Source organism: Anoplopoma fimbria, chromosome 11 (genome assembly GCF_027596085.1).
Source record: "Anoplopoma fimbria isolate UVic2021 breed Golden Eagle Sablefish chromosome 11, Afim_UVic_2022, whole genome shotgun sequence".
NCBI lineage: Eukaryota > Metazoa > Chordata > Actinopteri > Perciformes > Anoplopomatidae > Anoplopoma > Anoplopoma fimbria.
The window spans coordinates 12506529-12534411 of NC_072459.1; the positions used below are offsets into that span (position 1 = coordinate 12506529).

Sequence of the window (27883 nt, forward strand, 5' to 3'; positions counted from 1 at the left end):
AACGATGCTGTAGACAACCCGACCATGTTCTGTGTGGACGGATCTCAAAACACGACTGCCCTCTCCACTCCATGATCGTTAACTTGGGCAAACATCTATGGGTACCACTTAATCTCATAATAACCAGAACAGTGGAAAGTGCAAAGAGGTCTTTCCTAATATCACACCGAACTGAGTCCATGAGGGAGCGGTCCCCTCCCTTCCCCATTCCTCTAAAAGGCCACCATTGTATGTGAGGAATTGCCATGGCTACTGCCTGCGAACTGTAAGCCTTTTAGAATTATTAGCATTCCTCTCTACCCCGAGCACTGTAGCAAAACTGCTCACTTTACCACCAATCCGCCTTGAGAGAAACACACCATTTCTTTTATTAGAAACTACAGGAATTTCCATCTGGCTGGGAATTAATTAAAGTCGAATTATGGGCTGCAGCAATATTGGACTAGCCAGACAAATTCAACAACACCCATGGAGGGTAAGAGTGAATGTGGCCTTGTTAATGATCACAGTAAGAGGCTAGCAAAGCCACTTGTCAGAGGCACTAACACAGCGGTTATAGGGCAAGATAGCCGTAAGACAGATAACAATGTCACCATTGATATATCCATTTTTCTTGACCACAAATCCTGGAAATGACTGAATTTTTTTTTTTACATCTTTATACCGTTAGTGTAATTTCCTTACAACATCATGTTAAGAAATAACTGTATTGATCACCACAGAAGTAAATGAGCAGTTGTATTATGGCGCAGAGTTACTGATCAGTTGAAGTGATCCATTTCTAAACAGTTGATGGAAATGAGAAAGTAGAACCACAAGTGAGTGGTGACACATTTTAACAGTGTTTGGAATCAAAGTCAACACACTAAAAGCATACACAGCCGGGCTGACCGTGTTAACAAAGCACAGTGACAGCAGTCTCTGCTCAGTACGTTGCATTTTTACATAGCAAATAGTTGTTTGCTGCTACATTAATGTTCCTAATGTCATATAAAGAACCTTTAAAGAATAACCGGGTGCTAATCGCCAGATGTTACAAATGATTTGACAGCACACGCACAATTACAAGAGCTGCTGAAATACAGAAAGTCAATCATGGGGGAAAAAAACAACAAACAGGTTTTCTGCCCAGTTTTCTGGGAGTCGAAATACACGTCCGTTTCCATGGAAATGGATAAACTTAGTTAAATTAATCATATTACAGAAAAATGTAATGCAATATAGTCATTACTCAGCTGGGGAGTTTCCGAAATGTATGATAAACAACCAGAAACCACCTAATTCAAAATAATGTAACATTTGTATCTCTGTCAGTGTGAGACAGGGAAGCTGGCTGAGACAATGTGGCCACTATCAGACTGTAATGAGAAAGCCGGGACCAATGGTGACACAACAGGCTCTGTTCCACAGGCAACCAGGGAGGCTCCGCTATCAGGCCTGGTACTCCTCCAGTCCATGGCACCTCCACCGATGCAGAAAAAGTAGGTCTGCGTGTGACCCAAGGGGAGCTGCAGCAGGGCCTCAGTGTCATTCCACGGCTTGTGCCAAAAATGGCTAAATGGCAACCATTTCCCTGGAGTATACTCTAACTACAGTTTCAGTTTCACATATCTGGGTTGTTCCAGGTACAGGTTACAAGTTAAGAACTCTATTGAAACCTTCTAGGAAGTATCACTACACTGTGTCCTGAATGGGACATGTGAGACAGGTGGCATGCACAGAAAACTACAGTGAAAGCGTTTTACAGATGTGTTTTGGGTTTTGGAAGTTGTAATAACAAAATAGAGAAAGAAAGCACACTGTTGAATATTTTTACTTAGTTTACTTATAATGTTTAGACGTCCTTTAGGCAAAAACCAAGTAAGTGAGTACAAGTGAATGACAGGGTTCTGGATTTGTTTAGCTGATCACGGTCAACGGAGTTCAGAGAACAGAATTTTAGATCTGTCCCAAAAAATATTTTGAAGGACGTGCAAGAATTTTGTAGTAACCATAGCTGATGTTTTCATCACATCTATTGTTAAGCAAACTGGCCGATTGTGATTCATTCAATGTGTTGTTTTTTGGCAGATGTAGAGACCAAATGATACTGGGCAGCTTTAGAAGAGCAGATCATTCTTAATTTTTACCGCGTGATGTCCACCTACATGCAGCTGGTGTTGACAGCCACAGCTGATCAGGAAACCTGGGCAGGGCTCTGTTGATGAAAGAGAGTCAGGGTTAACTCAGTCCAACATGATGATCAAAATATTTGCTTTTTCCATCTGCGTACCGAAATCATGGTTACCTTGGTAACTGCCTGTGGTCTGGGGACTCCCAACCAGTCACAAAGCTGATTCCTTTGTGTTCGAACTGTGGCAAGGTCACTCTCCCTGGAACGGACACCCAGCACGACAATGAGTCATATAAACATACGTACAAAAGGCATTCAACGCTGAAACAATATTTAGTTACTGCATCTAACGTGACCACTAACCAATTAGTATCACTTAGCAGGGTCATGACATCCTCCAACACTTCTGGATCTATGACATCATCGTAGGTTAGAAGCATCTCGTACATCTGGCTGGCCGTGGTCTTTCTTATCTAGAGTTGTTAGAGAGAAAAAGTTTGTTATTTTTATGTTGGAGCTGTTGTTACATAAAGTTATGACTAGGAGTGTGCAGCCATGCTGGTGGTTTTGCGAGGCTGTACTGACCAACTGCTAACTTCCGTATGCTAACATGTTCACAATCATAATGCTAACATGCTGATGTTAAGCAGCTATATTGTTTACCATGTTAACTATGTAAGCTAAAGTGGCAATAGACCATTTTTATAAAGTAAAAGGTAACTGCACAATGTAATGGCTATAGAATAATGACCTGTAGTTCTCTCTTTAACTATGTAATTCTGTCTGCCACCGGGTGCAATCTCCCAGGAAAATGAAGCTATCATGGTAAGTTATTGGAAGTAACCATTCCCAGTAGCAGAAATGGTGGACAGTTGAACAACCAAAGTAACTGTGGAAAACAAAATGTAGTACGTCCTGTGTTGTTGGAAGTTGCTAGGCTCTCAGGAAAAGAGACAGTGATCCAGTTGTCTTTTTGACAGCTGTGCTAACAATAATACTATTTGGAAACACAAGGGGGGGGAAGTTGACATGTTCCCTTTTTCCACTTAAACAGTGTTAGTATGCTAACATTTGCTAATTAGTATTCCACACAAAGTAAAGCTGAGGCTGATGGGAATGTTGTTAGTCTTGCAGTTATTTGATTACTAAATACAATTTAAAACCTTAACCTGATGATGGTGCACGACTAAAATCCAAGCGATCACTAAAGTTATTACTATTCATCCTGACGGGGAACATAAATGTCCAAACCGAATTTCATGACAATCCATCCACTAGTTGTCGATTTATTTCACTCAAAGCCACAAATCTCAACCTCATGGTGGGGTTGGATGAGGAAGTCAGGGGAACCCCAAAGTCATTAGGATTAATCCTCCTGGGACCATGAATTCTAATAGTTGTCTAATAGCTGTTGAAATATCTCAGGCTGGACCAAAGATGGGGACTATCCAACCAATCAAACATCTGACATTGCCTCACCTAGAGCTAAAAAAAAAAAAAAAAAAAAAAAGCAAAACAATAATATCACTGGCAATTTCAGCAGGATGAAGACAAATTTCACTGGTATTTGGAGAGTGTGAATGTTGTACCATACACCAGGTTGGCTACATTTTCTAATGCTGAAAGAAAGCTTGTCAATGGTTTTATAGATCTAGAAAGCATAGGAGAGTATTCCTGTCCTTTGAACTTACCACAGGGAAGGAATGGCAGAGTAGCATCAGCTGCTGAGACAATACTTTCTTCCTCACATCACCCTGGAACTGGATCAGCCCACAAAAGCTGGGAAACAGCAAACAGCACAGTCATCATGGACGGTGTGTTCTGCCTCAGTGCAGTTTATAACTGAATGAGTCAATTAGTTGGATACTTACACAGATATACAGGCGCGCAGCTTGGAAATATCTTTGGCCTTCCTGAACTCTTTGCAAAGAGCCAAAAGGTCAACACAGAAGGGATGACTATGAAATAAAAAAAGGGCAGAAGAATATAAGCTCTCACACACATCACCTACATTTGCTTCCTCTTTTTTTTTTTTTTTTAATACCTGTGGCAACACTCACTTCTCTTGTGTGGTGAAGATTTCAAAGCAGCTGTTAGCAAGCATCTGATTGAGCATCTTGAGAAAAGGAATAGACACCCTATAAAAAGAAAGAGTAAAAAAAACAAAAAAAACACTGAAGTCACAGAGAGAGTATATGATGTTGTATTTATATTAAAATGGTATTTGAAACTTTTTTTATTGTTGCTTGTTAGTGAATTTTTTAAGAATTAATCTTTAAACATATTCATAACTGACAATAAACATGAGAAAATGAATTGGAAGAACATTCTGCATATAGATATACATTTTCAAACACAGAAACGTGGGTAAAACAAAAGTGTTCCATCAAAAGTAATAATTTACATAATTATATACAAGCGAAGCACATCATAAAAGCAAAATAACAGTCCAGGATGGAAAAAGGGTCTGAAGTTTTATATATATATATATTTATATATATATATATATTATATATATTATATATATTATGTATATATGTGTGTACCTGTCATTGCGTTGGTTGTCTCTGAAGATGCTCAGCAACGCATCTCCAAACTGTGTCAGAGCATCACTGCTGTCCTGAATCCCTCTCAGAAAGTCAAACAACGACTGGGAAGAAAAATGCACCTGAATGGAAGCAGCAGAGAGCGGCAGTTAAGAAGGAGCAGCCTGAAGATTAAAACTGTGGATCTAAATCACACTCATTGTGCTGAGGTCTGTTGTTAGCTAGGGCTGCAGAATATATATATACACCGGTATATATTTTTTTTATCTACATCACATAATCATCATCATCACACAATATTATTTTTTTAAAAGGTTATAAAAGAGTTTAGTGGAACTGCACTTTAAGATGTAACTATCATTCTTTTTTTATGCGTGACTTTTGTGTTCAGTTCAACGTTCAAACTTTCAATGAAAAAGTATTGGAAATAAGTCCTTTTTATCGTTTTGTTATTGATCAAGCATTTTAATTGTTGTATTTTTTTATATTGTTCTAATTGTTATGTATTTTAGCAGTGTACTGAAAGCATCATAAAGGCAGCTGGAGCGACAGCTGGGAGTGTTTATATAATACTATCACGGTCTATAAGAAATAAAAGTTGAGTATGTCAGTTGTAGAGTAAGTTACAAATATTTTTTTCATTCATTTTACGATTTCCTGTACAATAACAGTGCCATGTTCTAAAATGTTGTACTCTGTCAGCAAATAATAGTAAAAAAACAGAAGTTATCATTGGTTTGAATATAAATTACTGATAAAAAACAGAAAAACTTCACTGTAATAACTAATTCCTGTGTTTATCAGTGGTTTGGAACCTGGGGGCCTTCGAAAGAAAAACAGTAAAAGCGATGATATCATCATGCTGCAGGAAATAAAGTGTCAAACCTTGACACTTGCAACAAAACAGAGCAACACAATGTGCTGCTGTAGGAAAACAAAGTAACACAGAAACTGTGTGTCTGATATCCTAATCTACACATAAATACATATTAATTTGTATAATGTATTTGTGTTTCAATGCTTAAATGTTACTTCAAGCATTTAGAGTTCATATTACCAGATAAAATACACATTAATACTTGGTACAGAATGAGGTTTCTACGTCTGACTGTTTCGGCTGTTTGGCTTTTGCATGGCCTTATGATCCCTCTACACTGAGGCTGGCCTTCAAGGCAGTTCTTGGAAAGTTCCTGGATGCTCCATCTCTCCCTGGCCTGTGTGAATATGTGCCTGTGGTGTGAGAACGGTAATCTTGGCTCATGTATTGATGCAGCATTGGCTCAGTTTCCTTGCATGCAATCCAGTACAAACATATCAGTCCTTCCCGTCCTTGAGAACACATTTGTGGCAAAGATATAGGAGGTAGAAATCAAGAGGAGAGCCAGATCGTCTCTAAAGGAATATCTTCCCAGCCTTCATTGGAAGAGGAGTTCAGCTTCACTGCAGCTACTACAGGCTTTAAACTTATTTCTCTTTTTTTTTTTTTACATCCTCTAACGCTAAAAGTTAAAAATAACCCAACCATCGAAATGTGAGCAGGCCCTCTTTTAAATGATTGGTTTTAACGGGTTAGGTCGTACTGAAACAGGAGGTGGAACTTGATCAACCCTCTGTCGGGGCCCCCGCTGAGACCCCTGAGTGATTCTGTGCAAGGGGTCAGGCGTGGAAAGTGTCAGACATGCTTTTGAGCTGTTATTTAGCCGTGGATAGCAATGATTCAACTGATGCGAAATTCTCGCTTGCCAGTACCACGAGCTACCCCCTCAGATCAGTTTGTTCTGGATAAGTCTGGATCGATGCTTCAAGCTCAGGTGGTTGCCAAAGTAATGCGAGCAGGGACATGGTGGAGATTATTCAAAGTAACACAGCCTGATATCTGTGATTTAAAAAATGTATTGAAAGTCATTCTAGAGTATGTATGGGGTTACAGTGCAGACTTCATTAGAGACATAGCTCCCCCTGTTGGCTAAATAGAAACAGCCAAGAGCTGACTCTGCCAACTCAATACAGGCAGCGAGATTTACCACCAATCCAAAAAAAGAAGAACAATAGTCCGGCCTTACTGTGTAATGAAATGTAAATATCGACAATAAAATGTGGTTCATACCGGCTTATTGATGAGCAAAGTACAACAATACGCCATTGAATGTCTCTATTATTTGTAATTTTCAGGAGTTCTACAGTTGATATCAGTAGTAAAATGTTGAAACCGCATCCATAAAATGTTCCAATCAGCTACATTTCCAACTAAGCATCATAAACTATATTTTTTATCATATAAACCTCTTTTCTATGGCCTTGATATGTGAAAACAATTATAGACACTTAACCAACTGTAGGTTAGAGTGAAGTTTTATAAAATATAGATGGGGGACAAATTAAACAAAATTAGAACGTTAAGTGTCTTAATAAAGTGAGGGCGAACCATGGGATGGAGAAATTCAGTGCTCCTTATCATTGATTGTAAAATCTTCAGCAAGGATGGAAAACCACTCTTTTAAAATGTGTCGCCTCGTTTGGTATTTTGAGATCTTGCGACTGATAAAAGCCATAGCCTATAAAAGCATTCACACAATCTTGTCTGCATTTGTTTTCTGTTTTATCTTTCAAAGTTATCACCCATCTGTACAACATAATGCTATGATTTGACCGTTTTCTACTCCTCTCATTGCATATGACTTACTGTGGACTCGGTGATCCCTCCCACAGACACAGTGAGGCCCAGCAGGGTGTGGTACCGATACTGGGGCAGTCCAAGCAGCTGGGTGATGTACTGGAAAGCTTGCGATGGAGCATTCCAGTTCAGACTGGTTGTGGTCTCACTGGAAGACATAGCAGGTGGAGTTAAATAACATCAAATCGAGTCTTGCATACATTGGTTCCACATCAAACTTTCATATTGTATGTATATTTTGACAAAACAGACAAAACAGTCCAGCCAACTAATTATGCTGCTCGATGAGCTGCAGGTTGAGGGCAGGGGTGACTCACACAGGGAAGATGCTCAACAGCTCCTCCCGGTGGGGGATGTGAGGTACTGCAGGCTCTGTGCTGTGGAGGAGGCGCAGGAAGACGTCGCCAGCGTGGGCTCTGTAGCGGTCAATCTTCTCTGCTGACTGCTGGGCCAGGCAGCACATCATACACTTCACCCTGCATGCAGAAGAGTGGGGAAACAAAGTGAAGCGCTATCGTTTATTTTACTTACAAATCCATGCAGGGCATCGCTTCACTAAACTTCACTAAGATATCAGCAAATCGACCTTTGTGTTCCAACTTTTACCAACTTCTGCGCCTTTTTAGCTAGTGATCTGGTTAAAATCAATTCAAATGAATTAATCAACAAACCCAAAGGCAACAGTGCATGTGAATCCAACCACAATCAAATAAGTAAATAGTAAAACAAATGTGGCATAACTTTTTTTTAACCTCTTCCTTTACCTTAATTGTGGCCACACCTTAAGACATTGAAATAACAGTGAAGACTACGGTTATAAACTGACTGACATTACAACTTTAAGGTCACCTGTTGGTGACATTTAACACAGTGAGGAGTTTTCCATTTGTTACTCACAGATCTGGCTGAAGGATTTCTGGATCACTGCTGGCCAAAAGGAACGTCACCTCCATCAGACTAGTCATCGCTGCCTCTCTCACCCTGGAGGCGGCAGAGAAAGAGAAAAGACTTTATGCTTGCAATGACAAGGGCTTGAATGTACCCAACACGCACTGACCTGGGTCGATGTAGTCCAACAACTTATATTAGCAGCAGTTCCTTAAACATAATCTTTAAAAAATCTTCAAAAGTTTCTACATTGTAGATTAATATTGAAGACATCCAAACTATGAAGGAACACATATGGAATTATGTGGTAAACAAACAAATGCTCAACAAACCAGAATATGTTTTAGATTTTAGATTCTTCAAAGTAGTTGAAGAAGGTGTGTCCAAACTTTTGACTGGTACTGTACGTATAGACATACAGTAAGCTGGCAAAGGGAAGATCATATTTTAGTCTCACTAAATTTAGCACTTTTATAGTCAGATTAGCTTCATGGCTGCAGGGCACACTTTGTTTATGCCAAATGTTAATCAAGGTCTTCATTCAAATGTCGCACCCAGAAACAGGTGTGCAATGAAGAGAAATATCTCCCCGTGTGGGTGTGGTCTAGAAAAAAAACGAAGAAGAAAAGTGTACAATGACATTAGAGATAAGGGACGTAAACAAGGTCAATTCACGATAAAGAACGAAGGAAAGAAAAAGATTACTAGACAGTGTGAAAGAAAAAGCCCATCCCATGTAGTGAGGACAAGTGACAAGCCTGGTGACATTCCTGGCGAGGAAGCAAGCATGGCCTGGGGATACTAGCGAGACAGGCATGCAAGTCATGTCTTCGTGTCCCTAGGTGAAGGGACAGGAAACGCCTCAAGCATTCTTAATTCCTGAGGCTAATTAAAAGCACACGTGTGTATATGCGATCAGTGTGTGTTGAAGAGGATGAGGATGACGAGGAAGTTAACTCACCAAGCGCCTACGTCTCCTCTGCTGTCTGTCGTGTAGTCATTCATGCTATTGAGCAGAACACCGTATACCTCTGCTACATTCTCCGAGCACAGAGCAGAGTCTGGGGAGCCGTGGGCACAAACGACCACCTTCACACACACTCTGATGGAGGATTAAAAAGAAATACATATTAAAAAAAAGACTAGAAGGTTGACCAGAGGCCATACAGAAGCTGATGACCTGGGGAAATGAGAGATAAGTTGAATTTTGAGGGGAAAATGTAAAACATATTGGAGAGTAACAAATGGACAGACACATCATTCAGGTCATGCAGGTAGGCAGCAGGGTGTTTATTTTAGCATTACTACCCACACACAAGGCAACACAAAGAACAGAGAAGAGACGGAGGGTCCTTCACAACATAAGCCTAAATAAGAAAATATTTAAAAACAATAAAGTACATATAAAGTGTATATGGAAACTCACTGAGCAAGTGCTCTGATTGCATCCCTCCTTGACTCTGTAAAGGTCCCCTCCTTCTGGCTGACAGTGCACATCTGCTTGAGGCCTTCGAGGATCTAACACACATACAGACACACACACACACACACACACACACATGATATCTAAATACTAAGGCAGTGAGATGTTAAATGGCTAGAAAATGTAAACATCCTCCAAACATACCTGCTTCAGTTTGCCATGGATCATAAATCCTGGCAGACAGCCGAGGGCAAGTGCAGATCCACAGCGAGTGAGGATCTGGTGACTCTTCAGCCCTTCAATGTACTGAGATACCAGGACATCTACACACACGCAAACAAACACACACACGTGCCATGCAGCGATTACCTTCAAATTCAGACACAGTATAACTAGTGGAAAAAGGAAATTATATTTAACTCACCCTGCATTTGTGAGTCCGCCTTGCCCGGCTCGGCCTGGTAGTACTCCTCACACAAAGTGGACAAGGCCGATACTACGCCAACCTGCAGACGAAGGAGGATGAAGCGAATGAGTAGTTAACAACAAATAGTCTTTCTGAATGAAAAGCAGCATTTTTTTTAAAACAAAAAAATCACTTCCACAGTTTTGAAAAGTATTAAAATAAAACATATCTGCCATTTTAAGTTTCTTAAGAGCAGCCACGTTATATTGCATTTCTTTGTGGATGTGTAACATTGAACTAGTATATAATTGGCAAGTAAAATGTAAAAATGTGTCTTCTCTTTGATCCATAATGTTACTTGCATTTCATAAATAATAGCTCACCATAACGCAATCCTTCGCACCACTCTTTATGGTGTCGTCGATAAGCCACTGCCAGCCAGCTGAAACAAAGGGTCCCAACATTAGAGACGCTGAGCTACGACGTCGAATGAAATCAAACATTTAAAAGCATGAAAGCAAGAGTTAACTTACAGATTACGGGGTCGTTCTTAAAAGGCATTTTGGACAGCGACAGCTTTTCGATCAGACAGCACACTGTAACAAAATAAAACTGATCACAACTACGTAGAATTGCTTATCATGTTTCATCCCGTTTGTGCAAAAACTTATTAAAACCAATGAATTGCTATGCGGAAGCCATTTTCCTAACTGCTGTTAGACTTACTTGCTGGCCGCATTAGCTCTCCACCAAAACCCCTACAAATTAAAGCAGAATTGTTATTAAAACCAAAATATTTCTTTTATATTTTTCAGACATACTGCTTATAAAAAAACAGATCCTTTCCACCTACCTGTACTGTTTTTTGTCAGTAAGCTGAAAGTAAGCCAACAAATGAACATTAGCAACAGAGAGTATTTCAACCTCAGTTTATTGATATTGGAACAACATGAATAGTTAGCCCGTTAAGTTGCACGTACCCTCTGGTGAATGTTTTTTAAAGCATCCACACATTCTGAAGAAATGATGTCCACCACAGACCTGGAGGACAAATGTAGGGAGACAACATGTGAGAATCCTAGTTCAAAGCAACAATTCATAGAACAGAGAAGGGAACAGAATCATTCAGAAATCTAAAGTAGCTTCACGATCAGCAGATTTATTGTGTCCTTGTTTGTTGAGCCACATACAGTTTCATAGCCTTCTGTTTTCACTTCATGTCACATGCTTAAGACAAGCTCATCTTCACAGAGTATTACCACTGTTCAGGTAGAAGTTTTAAAAAATGCTTATGGACTTGGACAATTTAAATTAAAGTCTACCTGTTGGTCTGAAGGCCCAGTTTGAACAGAGCATGTGTGATCTCTGCACATGCTAGGATGGCTCCATGGCGACCATGGAGGTCAAAACCCACTGCCAAGGGCAGCAGCTGTGGCAACACTGACAGAAAAATGAAAAAAAAGGAGCATGTCTACTCATGACCAATGATTATAGGTTTCAGACAATTTCAAAAGACTCATGTCTCATGAGTAAGTGGCTTTCTCCATAGTCTGTGGAACAGGTAAGGTGACATTGCTTACCTGTTGTTGCCATATAATCGGGTGCTTGAGGCGTCAGGTTGTGGAGTGCTTTAGTGGAGAGCTCTCGGATCACTCTGCAAAGCACATATAAAAAAATATAGCATTGTGGTCGAACCAACTTTACCCCCATATTTGGTGACATTTATGAAGACAGGCACATACTACGACTAATTTCACTTAAAGTACACGTAACCAAGAGAGCCTCTGTGTAGCCACAAAAACACACAATATTACACAACACACACACACACACACACACACACACACACACACACACACACACACACACACACACACACACACACACACACACACACACACACACACACACACACACACACACACACACACACAAACATAAATGTACGTACCCATCCCAGTGGTTGATCTTCATGGCTATCAAATGATCTATCATGGCCTTGGTGTACTCCGGGAAACTAGCTACATAGACACTTTGAAAACAAAAAAAATAGTTTTAGCTTCATAGCTGCAGAAAAATGAATTCCAGCTTCAGACATCTCACTGTAACCAGTCAAAATCCGCCTCTCATCATTTTCTAAATCTGTATGTTTTCTTTGTTATGTGCAGTTCTATAGTCAGTCACACCCTGAGGCTAGCATCTTTCTCCATTTGTTCTGCCTGAATGTTTGCTCTGCTGGTGTTGAGACACTTCTGCCAAAGATGACAATTCCTGAAAGGGTTTTGGAGCTTTTCTATGTTGGTTTTGTTGCATTTCATATCATAAATGCCAGATATGCACGTACAAAAGGTGGCAGAAGTTCATCATTTTATTTGAAACATTTTCTTCACGAGCAGTGAACTGCACAGCTTTAGCAACATTAGCAATGGCTTTGTTCTAGGAAGTATTAAGGAGCTTAAAGCTGCATATTTTTTTGATTTTGATAACTTTGCTTTTGTGCCACATTAACTTAGTTAAAAAAAAACTTTGCTATATTTAGTTGTATTTGTTGAAAAGCTGCACACAACTCTCCTGTGACCTGAGTCTATTTCTCTTTTTGGCCAATGGGACAGGAAGACAAAAAGAAAATCTTTTGGCCATAAGTTCAGCCATGAAGTTGGATTGGTTTCTTTTTGTCACTTCCTTTATAATTGAGGAAGGATGGGACACTACCTGTTGCCACTCACTTTATTGTTTAGGCTCTTGTAGCATTTGCCCAGGTGTAGCTTCACTTGATTACTGTGTGACTAACACAATGTGGCTGCTAATGTGCAGAATACACTGTTTCTTACCTGATGTTCAGATAGCAGTTGTTGAGATTCCCTACAGCATAGTAGTCTGCTGCAGTCAAGATGTCAATACCGTGAGGAAATGTCCCCTATGGACACACAAGCAAGCAACAAACAGCTGAGACGTTTTCAGTGCATTGTGTAGGAATGGCCCACGTTGTTCAACACTGAGCAGATGAATTTGAGAAAGGACATTGATTCAAAATTAAAGTAACAACCAATGATATAAGGAGAGATTTATTGCTCAAGGACTTTTGGCAAAACGGAGGTCTGCTGGTGCCCTGTGGCTGTACTGTACTGTCGCTTTGCTTCAAAAGGATTCACTAACAAGGCAAGTTCGAGCATGACCTGAGTCATAGCAGCAAATAAACATGAAATCACAGTAATTCTGATTCTCATAATACACAAGTAGTCACAAACCTGTCTGCCGACATTCTCCTGGAAGGCAGCCTGAAACAAAATGAGACATAAAAATTAACATCTGTCATGTAACTGAAAATCTTTAATTAAGTTAGCGTGGGATGTTGACCGGCGAACTTACAGAGGCAGCTCTGCGGCAGTTGACATTTCTGTCGAACACGGCTGTGATCACCAAAGAACTGCAGAGAAAAACACAAAGTGTGAATTGGACTGGAGAGTATAAATTATCTGATAAAAAAGGTGACCAGAGAATTCTCCTCCAAATGCAACAAAGAGGGTATTCAGTAACAGAATGCTTAAAAATGAATGTTTAAAGGGTAGACAATTTACAGAAAATGATCCTTTATGCATTGTTTTTGGACAGTTATCTGTTTCAATATATATATTTTTTTGTTTTCCTTATTCTGTAATTAACACTTTGGTCCATTTTTCTTGCTTTGGTATCATCCCTTTTTGTCAGCTTTAAAACATTGATGACATTTTTTATAGATATATCTAACTGAGACACTAACCATGTATACCTCTGTCCTCTAAGAGTTTCTCAACATCTCAATAATGAGTTAAGAATCAATGACTCGGATTAAAGTGAAATTTAAATCTAGATTACATCATCACCACGAAACTTTGATTGAGGTGCACAGGTTCCTGGAACAGTGCAGCAACAACATGATTAATCATGAGTCCCCAGCAATATTGGAAGTTGCGTCTGATTATGTTTTTTTACCCCAATATCCCTCCTCTCTACACTGCCTCTACAAGTCTCAGGAGGGTGTGTGAATGTCAGTTATTGAAGGGGGGCCAACTTACTTTTGCATCACACAGTGACACTGAAACTAACTGCTGTTGGCCTTGTTTGCTCTCCTCCCATGTTCACTGACTGCTAACAGTGAGACTCAGGCCTGGAGCTTTACTAACTGCCCCAACCCTGAGGGCTTGGAAACAAAAACAGTCCTGATTGCACTCCAGATAATGCCCCAAAGGATATTTTAAATTATGTCTACAGCTGCATAAATTAACAAGTACACTAAGATATAACTGTGTGTGTATGTGTTTGTCTTTAAGTCACTTAGTTGCATATCTACAACAGTAAGTTTTATGTAAATGTCATCAAGTCGTGATGAATAGAGCAGGAACCAGCTTGTCTGAGCATTGCTGCCAAACGGCGACCGAAACCTACAGCAACAGGCGAAACCTGGCAATCCTGTAGGCTAGGGAAAGGGAGGGTGTTGTCACAACTGCTGATGGTAATGGTAGTCGCAGGGGTTCAAACTGACTCTGCAGAGCTGGTCTGCACAGTCAGAGGCCACAGGTTCGTACATGTACACCGAGAGAAAGGAGACTGAGGTGGAGGCAAACCGTTACTATTGACTAAGACTGAACGCACCCCACTGAATGACAGAGCAGCCTGGTTGGCGAATAGATTTACATATTACAAGAGGTTTCTCAACTACTGTTCAGGCCGGCTCCAGCTTCTGATCCTAGAAAAAAAACGCCTTCTTAGTAATTTTGCATTTTAGCCTACTAACCAAAAAAATTTTTTTCTTTTGCTCCCTACAGATGAGCAAACTGCAAATAAAACAGTTACTGAAAAAAACACAAGTTACACTCTACAGACATGCACCCCTTACGATAATGTTATGGTTAGTTATAACGTCTGAATAAGCAACCTGGTCACTTTTACGCGAAAGTCTTCACGGCAATCTAGTAACATGAATGAGTGGATGAATATCCTGCAGAACGTTTTACATACAACATGTGAGCAAACAGGAATACAAAGATTCCCAACTGCCATTCAATGCTTGTGCACTGTGCGTTACCAGGGAGCAGAATTCACTCTCTTATCATGTAAAAAATGTAAATGATGCAAATAAGTTCCCCCACCCCTCTCTGCCAAATATCACGCAAGCATGCAGCTCTTCGCCTTTCAAACCGGATGTTGTCGTGAAAATGAATGTCAAAGTCGCCTTTATCTTATTGGCAAAAAGCCAACAGTTAAACAGGTACATAAAACCATCAATTTCAAATATCACATGTCTAAAAAATGGCTACACAGGTTAGATTTTATTTCTTCCTTTTTTTTTTTTTTTTTTTTAGAATTACCTTATCATGACATTGTGTAATCAAGAGTTACGGCAGCAAGCTTCAATATGAAGTAGCACAAGTATCAGCTGGTTATGTAAGGACATGCAAGACTGATGTGGCACAGAAAAACTGGTTTGAGGCAGTGAATGACCTAAAAAAAACTTACTGACTATTAAAACAGTTCATCATGCTTTCATTTCTTGATTGTAGCTGCTACTGTCTTTAAACAGTAGAGGAACACATAAAGAGTATGTACTTATTGGTGGGATGATATTATTGGCAGATTGTAGGATTATCACAAATATATTATCGTTTGTGAAGCTCTATTCATATTTGACTGTATCTGTATTTTGTCCTTCTTTGTCAGGAAAGAGAAAGGATTGCATTGTTGAGGGTGGCAGCATTGTAAACAATGCTGTAAAAATGTACAATACATTCACAGAGAGGAAATGTTGTGTTTGTGTTTGCTTAATCAACAAACAGCAGCAAGAGCTAAATTAAAATGGGAGCATATCAGAAAGCGTGTTATGACTTCTGGTGACTAGTAGTTCTCTTGAATACCTATGTTGAATACACTTCCTGTAAGTCGCTTTGGACAAAAGCGTCTGCTAAATGACTGTAATGTAATGTAATGTAATGTGTCCTTTGTAGCGGACACTGGCTTTTAAAAGTATTATCACAAGCCTGTTAAGGTTACCTGGCAATCTGTGTGACAAAAGGCTCGAGCTCTTTGGGTTCGTAAGCCCTGGCGAAAGACCAGCACACGTAGCAGGCGGCGTCACGCACGTTGGAACCAACACTGCACGCTCCCCTCTTTTCGTCGTAGGTCAGGGATTTGACAATGAGTGGCACAACTGCAAGAAGACAAAAGAAATGGATGAATGGTTTTATCTCAAGAACAAGAAATACAACTAAGATCAAAGAACAACAGCCATGTAAACAAGAAGTGTTACACGTACTGTACGCAATATTAGAGGTCAGCATACTGTGGTGAGCATCAGACCTGATAAAAACCAAAGTCCTTGGACTACAACCAGTAACAACCAGCTGTATTAAGGTTGTGTGTGTGATCAATGTACTGTTTATTTTGCAAAAATTAACAGAAATTAACTTTTTTAATTTTCCATACACTTAACCTCCAAACTGTGGTAGCATTTCAGATTGTTGTAATGACATGCAATTAAAGCAACCCTTTTGCTGCATATTAAGAATTTAAGAAAATAATAGTGCCATAAACTGTTGATGTGTGGTGGTCTTTTTGAACATTTGAAAGAATTTATGAAAAAGACTCAGCAACTAGTTTGTAATTTCAGATTTCAATTACTATCCAGTAGAAGAAGGTGTCTGTTGTTGGAGCAGCGCAGTGACATGGCTGATTAATCAACTTACAGAGGAAGAATATTGGAATCCTAATTGAATCCAAGGTAATGACTGCTCACCTGTTCCATTCCCGCTGTGAGAACATCAGTGAAATGAGTGTTTCATAGTCATTTAGTAAATGATAAATGTGTTAAATCAGGAAAAGAAACCACAAAACGTTATCACTGTTATGATTTGGAGGTCAAGTGGTTAGCAATAAAGTCAGCACATTTAGTAAACGTTCTAGTCATGTTATACATCTGTAGCACTTTATTAGAATTCTTTAACACAATAAACAAGATCAGCACCAATTGTACCTGCATGTATGTATATGTCATGCCAATCTTGCCAGCTTGCTACTTGACTTCACTAGAAACGTGGCGCGTCGGGTGAAATCACCATGTTATTTACAGTAACTGAATGCCTGTGTGGTCATTTCCTCAAAAGACAGAGATGGAGCGGGTGAGAGAGAGAGAAGGAGCGAGAGCCCCCACCCCACCCCATCATGTTAATCATCGCTTGAGGCTTGACTAATATCAGGTACATCAATGTTGCCTGAGGGCCCTGCTGTTTGGGCTGAAGCCCCACCCACTAGTTAGACAACATCTCAAGAGAGAGGAACTCACCACACAACTAGCATTAACAAATACAGCACACACACGCAACATCACACACATTCAGCAACACAAACGTTTTGCCCATATTGAAGCGAAACGTCCTGACTAGTGCTGGCTGAGGAAGGCGGAGCGGCTCTCTGCAGGCTGAACACTCGGGAGAGGACACTGTCGCTACAACCACAGCTGGTAATTTCTTCTTTTTTTTTTTTTTTTAAATCATCCCATAACACGTTAGCGACATTAAGTTACATTTACTTATTTAATCACTCTGTCAAAGCATTTCTGTGTTGTTGGAATAGACCGTCTTTGTAAAGGTACCATTAACTAGTTTGTATAATATAGAGTTGGTTTAGGGTGCGTATCCACCTGTTACCTATGCATTATAATTAACCCCTACTTGCACTGCCATGACTGATTCACAGGTAATGCTTAAAGTACTTGGATTCAGCAGAATACTTTCTCAAAAAAGTTCAAGATACTTAGTTAGATAACTCTCCAAAACATTTTTATAGCATAAATAGACTGATCAGACAATTAAAAAAAAAACACCATCTGAGCTGAAACCAAATATATATTTTAGTTAAGTAAAAAAAAATCTAAAGCTTAATATTTTGACTGGATTATCAGAGGTAAGAGAGAAACATTGTTAGAAAAGGGATTTTCGAATGAAATTTAGTTCTTAAGAAAGGAGTGGCTTTGCATGCTACAACAACTGGACAGAAACTTGAGTGACAACTTCTTGCGACAGCGCATGACAAGCAGGTTCCTCCATGCGGCACCCAGCAACACTTAACTCACAGCTTTAGGTGATGTTTCATTTCAAACGTCAAACTGAAGGGTTCTGGATGCCTCCGACTTCACTGTTTTAAGAGAAATGGCTGGTTTAAACGATTGCCACTCATGCTAACTGGTACAATACATGCTGCGCAATTACTAAAGAATTATTTCTCATATTCTAGTATCTACAGAGCTGGTGAGCTCATCAAATGATGATTGTGAGCTGAATGCATCCCGCAGGTGTAGTCATGGGAAGCAGGTGGCTTGTGGTTCCCACGCCGACAGCAAAGAGTTTAGTAAGGTTGATAGAGAAAGCAAGTCTCTGCATGCCCTCCGGGTCTGCAGAGACTGTGTTAGAAAGTGTGTAGTCTGCCCGACCGACACCTGTCTACCTAGCGCCTTAGCAGCACTCTCACTTTATAGGGCAGATGAGTGGAGTGATATCAGAGCGGATAGACAGGTGGACGGTCAGGTAGAGGCGTTTGAACGCTGCTGCCAATCAACCAAAACCACACAAAGACAGGAGTGCACCTATGCAAACATGTGGCTACACTTTTGTATACAGTAGACAGGTTTTCCTATTTACCTATTTCTCTGTTTGGTATCAAGTGCAGTGTGCAGTAACAGTTGCAGAAATACATTAGCCTGAGGGTGCAGTGTTTTGTGCAGCTAGATATTTTTCTGTGCAAGCAGCTTAAGAAATACAGAGGAAAACTTTCCAATGAGAGCCACTCTCCAGCTGAACCAGTCAAACCGCTCTATTAGTCACTTCAGCTCCGTGAAAATTTGGTTCAAATCTGCGATGTTCATGAGTTTTTTTATATGCTTTAGTGTCATGTTTCCTATTAACTTTAGTAAAAAGTTAAGAGGCTTAAAAAAACTAAACCACAATCAATTGTGTTTTTCTTTCAGAAAACATCCGTTGGAATCAAGATGGAAACCGCTCTGGAACGCAAGCCAAAAAGGCCCCATTACATTCCTCGACCGCCAGGCAAGCCTTACAAGTACCATTGTTTCCAGTGTCCTTTCACCTGCAATGAAAAGTCCCATCTCTTTAACCACATGAAATATAACTTGTGTAAGAACTCCATCTCCCTGATGTCACAGAAAAATGGGCAAACAGCCCGACAGGTCAAGGCTGTAGTAAAAGAATTCCCTGACAAATCTAAGGACTGTCCAAGCCCCCTGCCAGCAGTTCAGGACAATAGTCCTGAGACAGAAGGTACTGAGGGGAACAAGGCTGAGAGCAGAGAAGACACAGAAGAAGTAGACGTTGGGTGTGACAGCCCAGTCAATAAGGACAGCCAGAGTGTGACAAAATCAAATACAGTAATAGAGGGAGAGAATAGCAATGAGAACAAGTCTGTGCCGCGCCCATCGGCCTTCTCCCTCGTCACACCCAAAAGTGACGGAGCAGAAGCCTTTAAGTCATCGGTGCAGCAGCCAGAGGATTCACAAGATCCTGTTCCCACTTTCAACCACCCAGGCTTCCCATGGGGCACGATTTCATCATCCATTTCCTTAAAACCATTCCCTCCTCCCATGGTTCCTGAATACACTCCTTATCTCCTGCCTGACCGGCACCTGTATCCACCATACTACCTCCCAACAAATCACCATGCAAATGAGCCAAACCCCCCACCTTTCCGGCCAGAGTTTATGGATCCCCAGAGGCCCATGGTTCCACAACCCATTGCCCCACCTCACAGTGCCCTCTTTTCCCCATACCCATACAGATACTGCCACCCTCTTCATCCGGGCCCCCCTCTGCATTTCACCCTGTACAGACCCCATGAGCTCCCCATGCCAATCACAGGACCCAGATATCTTCCTTTGGATTTGTATGGACCGGCCCTTGGGCCCAAGGATTATGACTCGCACATGCATTCCCGATCCAGTCTTGACAGCATCAACACATCTGCGCAAGAGGAGAGCAACCACGGGCAAAGTGGAGACAAGGAAACCAGGCTGAGTCCTAAAGAGGGCTGTTCAGCCTTAGGGTCCCCTGACAGACCCTGTCATGCACACATCATCCAGAGAGACACAGAAGCCCCACACTACACCAACAAGAGTGACCCACAGGCAACCACCCAACTAGGACACACAGCTGCACCCAATCAACCCATCCAATCCGACATTACACTCGAGGAGTCTGCAAGAAGCTTGCTGCAGTTAAGAACTCTGTATGTGGATGGAGGGTGAGTAAAAAGCACACAAATCTTTATTCTTGGCTTCGTTCAGCTGCAGTGTGTTGTTTTTGCAATTATTGATAATTAATGGTTGTCAGTCCTTTAACTGGTTATTTTACCCTTTCAGATTGGCTGAGAGCAACAGATATTCCTCTGTTCCCGTTTCTGAGCCATGTCCTGAAACAACACCAGACCAAGATGATGAGGATAACAGAGAAGATTTGACCCCCTAAACCTCTCAACGAGGAACCAGGACAAAGAAAAAAGTCCATGTGACCACAGACTGAGGTGCTCAGAAACAGAGGACTTAAACAGTCAAGAGTTGCCTCTAAACCTCAGCCTGCGAGCTTCACATAGCAGCCCTGTGCACAGCTCTGCCCTCAGCACTTCAGTAGATCTCCAGCAGAGGCCAGACGCTGATCTGGATGAAGAGCCATGTGACCAGAGGCAGACTGCAGCACTGGCACTCTGTCAGCTAGCCATTGCAAGCTCTGCTGCCTCTTTATGCGACTTTAGCACTGCAGATCGGCCCACAGAGGATTCCACGGACACTATAAGTTCTGGCTCTCCAAAGAAGACAAAACACACAACTACGGCTAAGAAAACTGGTGTGAAAAGAGCAAACGCTGGCCAGGCTGACAAAAAGTGCCATAAACCAAACAAAAGAGTAAAAACAGGACGGGCTCTGAGGAAAAGGTCTCGTTGCTGATAAACTCTGACTGTTGTAATTACTTAGTATGAAGGACAGAGTATCTCGAACCTTCAACACGGCAAGCCTCAACTTGAAAAGATCAATTTAATAAGCATAATTAATAATCCAAATGTCTATAGCACTGCCACAGAGTCAACTTTAAAACAATGTATTGTTAAATGCAAAGACTTGCATATTATGTCAAGTTCTCACACTTGATTGTAAAAGGTGAAAAGCAATTTATATATGGGATGTTTATATTTAAATCTGTACATTTTTGGAAGATGTGATAATGTATTGTAAATGTAAATATTTTGAATAAATAAATGACCAGAACTGAGTAACTCACACTAGTCCATGCATCTTATGATAATTATCTCAATGTGAATTTGTGGTCACTTACCATCTGTCAACCTGGAAGGCAGCAGCAGGCCTCGCCTACCAAGTTCTGCCAGTGCCAGGCAGCCTCCATGCCAAGCATTGTCTGTTTCCTGGAAGCTTGAAATAGAACACACACAACATGGGTGAAAACATGAAACACATTGGTGGAATAAGAGGCTGCTTGAAAAATGTGCAACGGGTATTTGCAAACGAACAAAAATAAAAGATAAATGGCATTACGTAACTGATGGAGAGAGCCAATATTCCCCAACATGCACCTACCTGAAGCAGTCCAGCACTGATCCAACCACCTCATCTGCCAGCTCCTTGGGAAGCCTCCCAGTCACCCTTCCAATGCTGACAGGTTAAATAAAACAGATGTTTATTGTAACACATAAACTCTTTCAGATGAGCCGTCTTTGGCATAAAGAATACAAAAGACAAGTAGCCAATGAGGATGACTTGTTGGGTGACATATGAACAGATAGTTACCCCTTTGCCGCAGACCAGCGCACAATTGTTTCCTTATCTTTCAGTCCCAACAGCAGATGCTCTGTAAAATAAAATGCACATTGAATTTTCTGAGCAGAGGTAATGCAGTAACAAACAATTTAAAACAGAATGGAGGCTGAAACCAACCAATAACAGTCTCCAATTCCTCAGGAATGTCATAGTCCTCCTCCATATCTTGTGTCTCAACTTCAGGAGTCGCAGCGGTAGCGACTGATGTAGAATCGGACATGGAAAGGTTTGCTGCCAGGGAGCGGCTGCCTCTCTGATACCTAAAAAACATGCATATAAACTTTTTACAGCACTCAGTTCTATGTTCCTGTCTGATCCAGTCACATCTCATGAAGGACATAAAGTGTGTTGTGACACATTTTACAATATTCACTATGAAATCTAGCCGGAAAGTAAACTGCAATGAAGCAATTCCCAACTGAACAGGGAGCCATAATTGGTTATGGGAATCCTTTTGTTTTGGTATTACCAATATTGTTTACGTACACTGATGCTATGCATGTTTTAGATCTAACAACGTTTTTAGGCAAACACACAATTTGTGTATCAACGTGTAGTACAGATAGAGATCGTGCCTACTGACTGTGGTTGGAGACCTAGTTTTAACAACATTAGATATAATAAGCTGGTGTTAAGTCTGACCTCCAAACAGCCAAACGTGGCTTCAGAAAGGTGAGGCCAAGTCTCTGGATTAGTTTGACACCAAGCTTCCTCAGCATGGCCTGGCTGCTCTCTGGAAGATGTTTCTGCTCCAGACACTGAAGAATTGCAGGAGCTGGGAACAAATAAACACATTATTATTATCTGTTATAACAAATAACTGGATAAATGTGTACAGGAATATAGATAATTTGTAGGTATCTGGCTAAAGGCTACAAGGAATACGGTTGCCTTTTTGTTAGGAAAAATCCTCAATATGTTTACAATAAAAAAAAACGTTATATTTGCATAAAGGGCTTGCATATTACAGGTATACCAACAACAAGTCATCTTAACTGCCATTGAAAAGACTCACAGCTACGTTTGGAGAGTCTCTACAGAAAGTGCCATATGGAGTGAGAAATGTGCAGTGGATCGCATGTCAGGGAAAATCCTAGATCATATTTAAGTGCGGGAATGCTTTTTTTTAATACTTTTTAAAAAGGGAAAAATCAGCTGATGTCTTCATTCAAATATCTCCCCTCCAGCATAGGCCGTTTAACAATTTGTGAACACAAAATATTGTTTTACCATAGACAAAAGCAACTGAACAAAGACTAGAATTTCACAATCACATGATTCAATAACTCCTCTTCAGGATATTCTGTTTTTGCTTTGACCTCCATTCGGAGATTAGAGAGCAAAATCTTGATTCGATACTTTATGGCAGATAAATATAAAAGGGGAAAGGGAACCAACCATACTGTAGGATGTCATCTCTTTTTCCATGTTTGAAAAGCTTTGCCTAGGGGACATAAATAAGATGACCAAATCAGTTTAAAATACATGATAAAGGTAACATTTGGGAAGGCATCATACTTTTGTTTTGCAATAAAAAAACTGAAAAAAATACACACTCTTAAAAAACAAATTCATACTAGCTAATTTCTTGATAATTATTTGAATCCTTACATCTTGATTCTTTTCAGCACTTTAAAATGAATGTACACCTACACCTGTAGGCTTGTTGACTGAGAACCCAGAGCCAGTTTTGAACGCCCTAAGCGCCACATAGGCTGAAACCAGGTAACAGTAAACACAGAGAAAAGCTTTTTAAACATGTTATGCAAGTTTATGTGCCAATGATATGAACGTAATGTACTTGCTTGAGGGCTGCATTACAATTAGCTTACATTAAGTGATTCTAACATACCATCCATCATTGATAAAGCTTTGCAGTGGGAACAGGTGTAATGTGAGAGGCATTGGGGTGAAAAAAGAGAGGATTTCATTGGGCATAAATACTGTTAAAGCCATTCTCATTTGAAGAAGAACCGTTTATCTTAAACCAGTGATTAAACTGACATAAGTCACTTGAAACAGCAGATCCCACACACACAGCAGGTGCATTACACACCTGCCAAAACCACATTAGGGAATTGTGTGAGACATACCAGTCATGTCAGCTCTTGTAAACCATCCTCCAGTAGGAGTTAATACAGCAGTGAACACAGATTACACAGGCCTCAGACACACACAGACAGGTGTGCGTGCAACACTACAGGTCTGAGGGTGATCAGTGAGTATGTATGTTTACCAGAGACTGCAGGGCACCATCCAGGACCATAATGTCTCTCATTGACTGATCATTGGTCTGGGATATAGTGGTCAGGCTCCAGTCCAAAAAGTCCCCTAGGCACTTCTGTATCACATCAGGGCGTGTCATGAACCTGTGCAGTCATGTACAATAGGACACAAAAGCAGACAACAGTTTCATGTTTATAAAAAAAATGCTGACACAAGTAAAGAGAGTCAAAGAGCAACGTTGCCCTCTACTGGCTGAAAAAATAAATACAGTTAATAACGTTATCTGGATTGGATGTTTTATTCACTGAGAATTGCAATATTTTCATAGATTTCTCTCTTTCTTTCTTAGTCTTCTTTTTGGAGATCATGTTATTTCAGAATCAAACATGATATAACCCTAAAATTATTTAAGACAATACAATAGTTTTAATCCTTCAGGACCAGGCAATCGTTCTCGGTGTAGTCTATTTTAAAACACTGTAGTGTATTGAAACCTATAGATTATGTAGCTCTATTTGCAAACTGATGACGTTGACGTTGGTATCAGCTGAATACTCCACTGGACATTACAACAACTTCAATAAACTACTTATTTCACTTTGCCTACTTAGTTAAACTTTGTCAACTTGCCCAGACTGCTGAGGTACCCAAGTATACATGTTTAACATGTTGGTAACACGACACAGAGCAGAAGAAGTTGAATATAGCTACATTTAAAATAAATTAAATGTTATGAAAGTATCATTGTTATATTATAATGAAATGGTCCATCCCATCAGAGGCGCCAGTCTCGAAATGTCCAAAAACGACCCTCACATCCTGCCCATCGTCTTTTTTTTTTTTTGTCCATTCCGTGAGAGGATGAGACATATATGGTTGTTAACGTTGACCTCCGATGTTTGCGACATATTCGCACTAACCTTTCGTCCATATCAACGCTTAAAAAAACCTTAGTTTTTTAAAAATAAAACCAGTTTTATTTTTAAAAAAACCTTAGTTTTTTTTTATTAGACCCGTCGTGTCTCCTCCCTAGATAGAGGATTCAATATCAAAGAGATGACGTAATAAAACTTCGCTTCTTCTGCTAATAATACCCGGGCTGTCATTAGCTTAGCCACAACTGGAATCAGCTGTTTACTTCCTCAATACTGTAACCTTCAAGGAAACTCGCGAGAACAGGAGGCGCCCGGTGGAAAACAGGGTCAAAGATTAAAAAGAGGGAAAATGTGGACTATGTCACGGATGAGGAAAAACTGTTTTAATGTTCATGTATGTAGCATTATATCATGAGGGTAGATTTGATGTCTCATTGAGTTTTGAAATTCAAATGTAAGGCCTTTTAAAATAGAAACTCAACATTTCCAGTAATGCATAACCTATGACCTGTATTGTAGATAAGAAATAGTTTTCGATGGTACCGACTTCATCAAAAGGGTAACAGATTGTTTTTCTCATTACTATAGTATTTATATGTTCATACTAGAATATCATCATCAGGAATGCCACTTTTAACGGTTAGACTTGGGGAATTTTGTGGCTGCAGGGGTATATTTATGTTTTATAATGAACAGCATTTGAGTAAGATTAAGTCTGCAAGTCCAGTTGTAAGTATTGAAAAACTAAAACTAGTTTTTTTCATGAATGGTATTATTGTTCCAATGTTTCAAAATGTCAAACTGTTCCATTTTTGGATACGATCACAAGATATAAATACTATGTATTACTTGCGTGGTGTTCATGCACTTACTTTGATACCAGAACAGATGCAGCATCCCGAGGACTATCACTGACGAGTAGATAAGACTGGAAAAAATAAATACCTGTGTTACTTGTAGTGTATGATAACATGACTGTAGCTCATCATCACACCTAGACGTTGGAGTAACTGCAAAGAAATCCACAAAACTTTACTCAGGTTTAACAAAATTCAGTTTAGATATAAAGCTTCTGGATTCTCTTTGGTTAACTCAGATTATTTTGAAATATTGATCATTTGTTTTGTTGTCGTAATTAGGGATATATCACTCCCTCTAAAACATATGAGGGCACTTTGTTATAAGTTACTCTGTAATTACTGGCACAACATTACTGCTGTTAATCACTTAGAAAGATAATTCAGATATTTTTGAAGATTCACAAATCATGATAACAGAGCCAAGCCACTATAAGAAGCAAGACCTAGACATACAGTCCAATCTCTCTTACACAAACCAATAAAATAGTGATCAAAATTGTATCATATATTTAACTTGCCTTTGCAATACCGAGAATGCGGTCCATAGTTGGCTCTCTGACTTTGCCACCGTCTGACTCCAGATGGCCATCCAGACGATAAAGGTCAAAGGGTATGAGGCAGGTCATGGACAGCCACAACAACAACATGTAGCGAGTTTCCCAAGTCTGGAATGGGTAGATGGTAAAATACACTATTGTTCAATGTTTGCTAAAGCGAACAACACAGTTATAATATATGCAAACTTGTCTGAGGCAAATTCATAGAGGTGTAATTGTAAAGGCCTGAATGATCATGTTTGCCCCGGATAAGTAACGCCGGTCTCACCTCAGAGTCTTTGGGATCCTGTTTGGACAACAGGTCCAGAACTGGCTGGACATCTGCCACCTCATGGGGGAGAAGCTGCATGAATATTTTGTAGCCTCTGACCTGCCCAGGAAAAAAAATATAAATACAATCACACAGGGGAGCGACGTACAAATCAGGATTACTGAATTTGCTGGATAACTTTGAGTCTGGTGAGTATTTACTGCGACAGCACACAACACAGGTGATGATGCGAACTTGTTTTTGACAGACCTTACAGATGATGTAGAGAAACTTGAAGGCCAAATGAACCAATGAAGGGGGGGAGTTTTCACTCCTCACTAACTCCAGTATCATGTTCAGCATCCATTCTAGAACGAAATTGAACAGTAGCAATAATAAATACATACACATTCTCCAAGTGAATCTACAGTACTAATACAAATTCAATTTAGGGATAATGTACCTAAGTGAGGGTCCAGCAGATGAGGCTGCTCTTGGTATCTGTTCAGGATCACTGTGGGAGGAAATGGGCAGTGTTATGCATTGAGACTAAAAACAACCCATCCAAAGCACTGATTAAAATGTGTGGGTGAATATCTCACCTAGGAACCTCTGTGTAGCGGACTCGACTGTCACAATGTCTGCGTGGGCCTCCTGTAGGCTGGAAAGCAGAGCTCTGGTCTCACTGCTCTCACTGAAGCCCCCCAACACACACGTCTGAACAATGGCCTCTCCTCCTTCACCACCTGGACATCCATCCTCTGTCTCCATTAAGGTCATTGTGCACGGCTTGTCCCTGCAGACAGTGTCTTCCTTGCAGAGGCTGACGTCGGCGTTTGTTGTGATAAGTGATGAACCGGTTGACGTTAGCTAGCTAATATTAGCATTGAATAGCAACAAAAAACGAATGTGAATGAAAAAAAATAGCTTTCGAAACAAGAAAAATTATTAAGTTTATAGCTACGACACTGACTTGGTCCAGAGGGTATTGACGTGAAAATGACTGCACGTTATCTGAAATGAACTACACTGAACAATAGCGAAGCAGGAGTCTGGATGACATCTTTCATATGTGCGTAGCGGGTGCAATCGCGCCCTGCCCAAGTACGGCGAGCGAGAAGGTTCAGACGCTGACTCGTATCACAGGTCACGTGATACGCCAAGCAATCAATTTTGTACACTGTCTTTTTTAAAAGCTA

General features: G+C 40.3%; 2 protein-coding genes across 2 annotated transcripts; one reads left to right on the plus strand and one right to left on the minus strand.

Moving 5' to 3' along the window:
* Positions 1–656: 656 nt before the first annotated feature.
* On the minus strand, positions 657–27735 carry tbcd (tubulin folding cofactor D). The gene is made up of 39 exons (XM_054606843.1): positions 27287–27735; positions 27148–27198; positions 26955–27052; positions 26703–26804; positions 26396–26542; positions 25890–25945; positions 24153–24285; positions 23315–23360; positions 22559–22691; positions 22034–22176; positions 21887–21947; positions 21677–21751; positions 21417–21511; positions 16078–16234; positions 13420–13477; positions 13299–13328; positions 12882–12967; positions 12002–12082; positions 11631–11704; positions 11373–11490; positions 11031–11091; positions 10904–10926; positions 10777–10808; positions 10584–10646; positions 10434–10492; positions 10069–10150; positions 9849–9967; positions 9648–9739; positions 9183–9323; positions 8231–8314; positions 7651–7809; positions 7343–7481; positions 4660–4781; positions 4174–4251; positions 3985–4071; positions 3805–3892; positions 2477–2586; positions 2288–2372; positions 657–2197 (listed from the first exon to the last, which is right to left on the minus strand). The coding sequence occupies exons 1-39, from the start codon at positions 27462–27464 to the stop codon at positions 2177–2179; spliced, it is 3567 nt and encodes a 1188-aa protein (XP_054462818.1). The 5' UTR covers positions 27465–27735; the 3' UTR covers positions 657–2176.
* Positions 19067–21031, plus strand: znf750 (zinc finger protein 750). The gene is given in 3 exon segments (XM_054606844.1): positions 19067–20331; positions 20450–20544; positions 20547–21031. Coding segments are annotated over 3 exon segments (1845 nt in total).
* Positions 27736–27883: the final 148 nt, after the last annotated feature.

Excerpts from the sequence above, each read along its gene's own strand:
- tbcd (XM_054606843.1), bottom strand. The coding sequence starts at position 27,464 with ATGACCTTAATGGAGACAGAGGATGGATGTCCAGGTGGTGAAGGAGGA. Across the intron at positions 13,478-16,077 it reads TTTGTCACACAGATTGCCAG|TTCTTTGGTGATCACAGCCG; the intron begins GTAACCTTAACA and ends TTTTCTCTGCAG. Across the intron at positions 8,315-9,182 it reads AGAGGAGACGTAGGCGCTTG|GGTGAGAGAGGCAGCGATGA; the intron begins GTGAGTTAACTT and ends TGCCGCCTCCAG.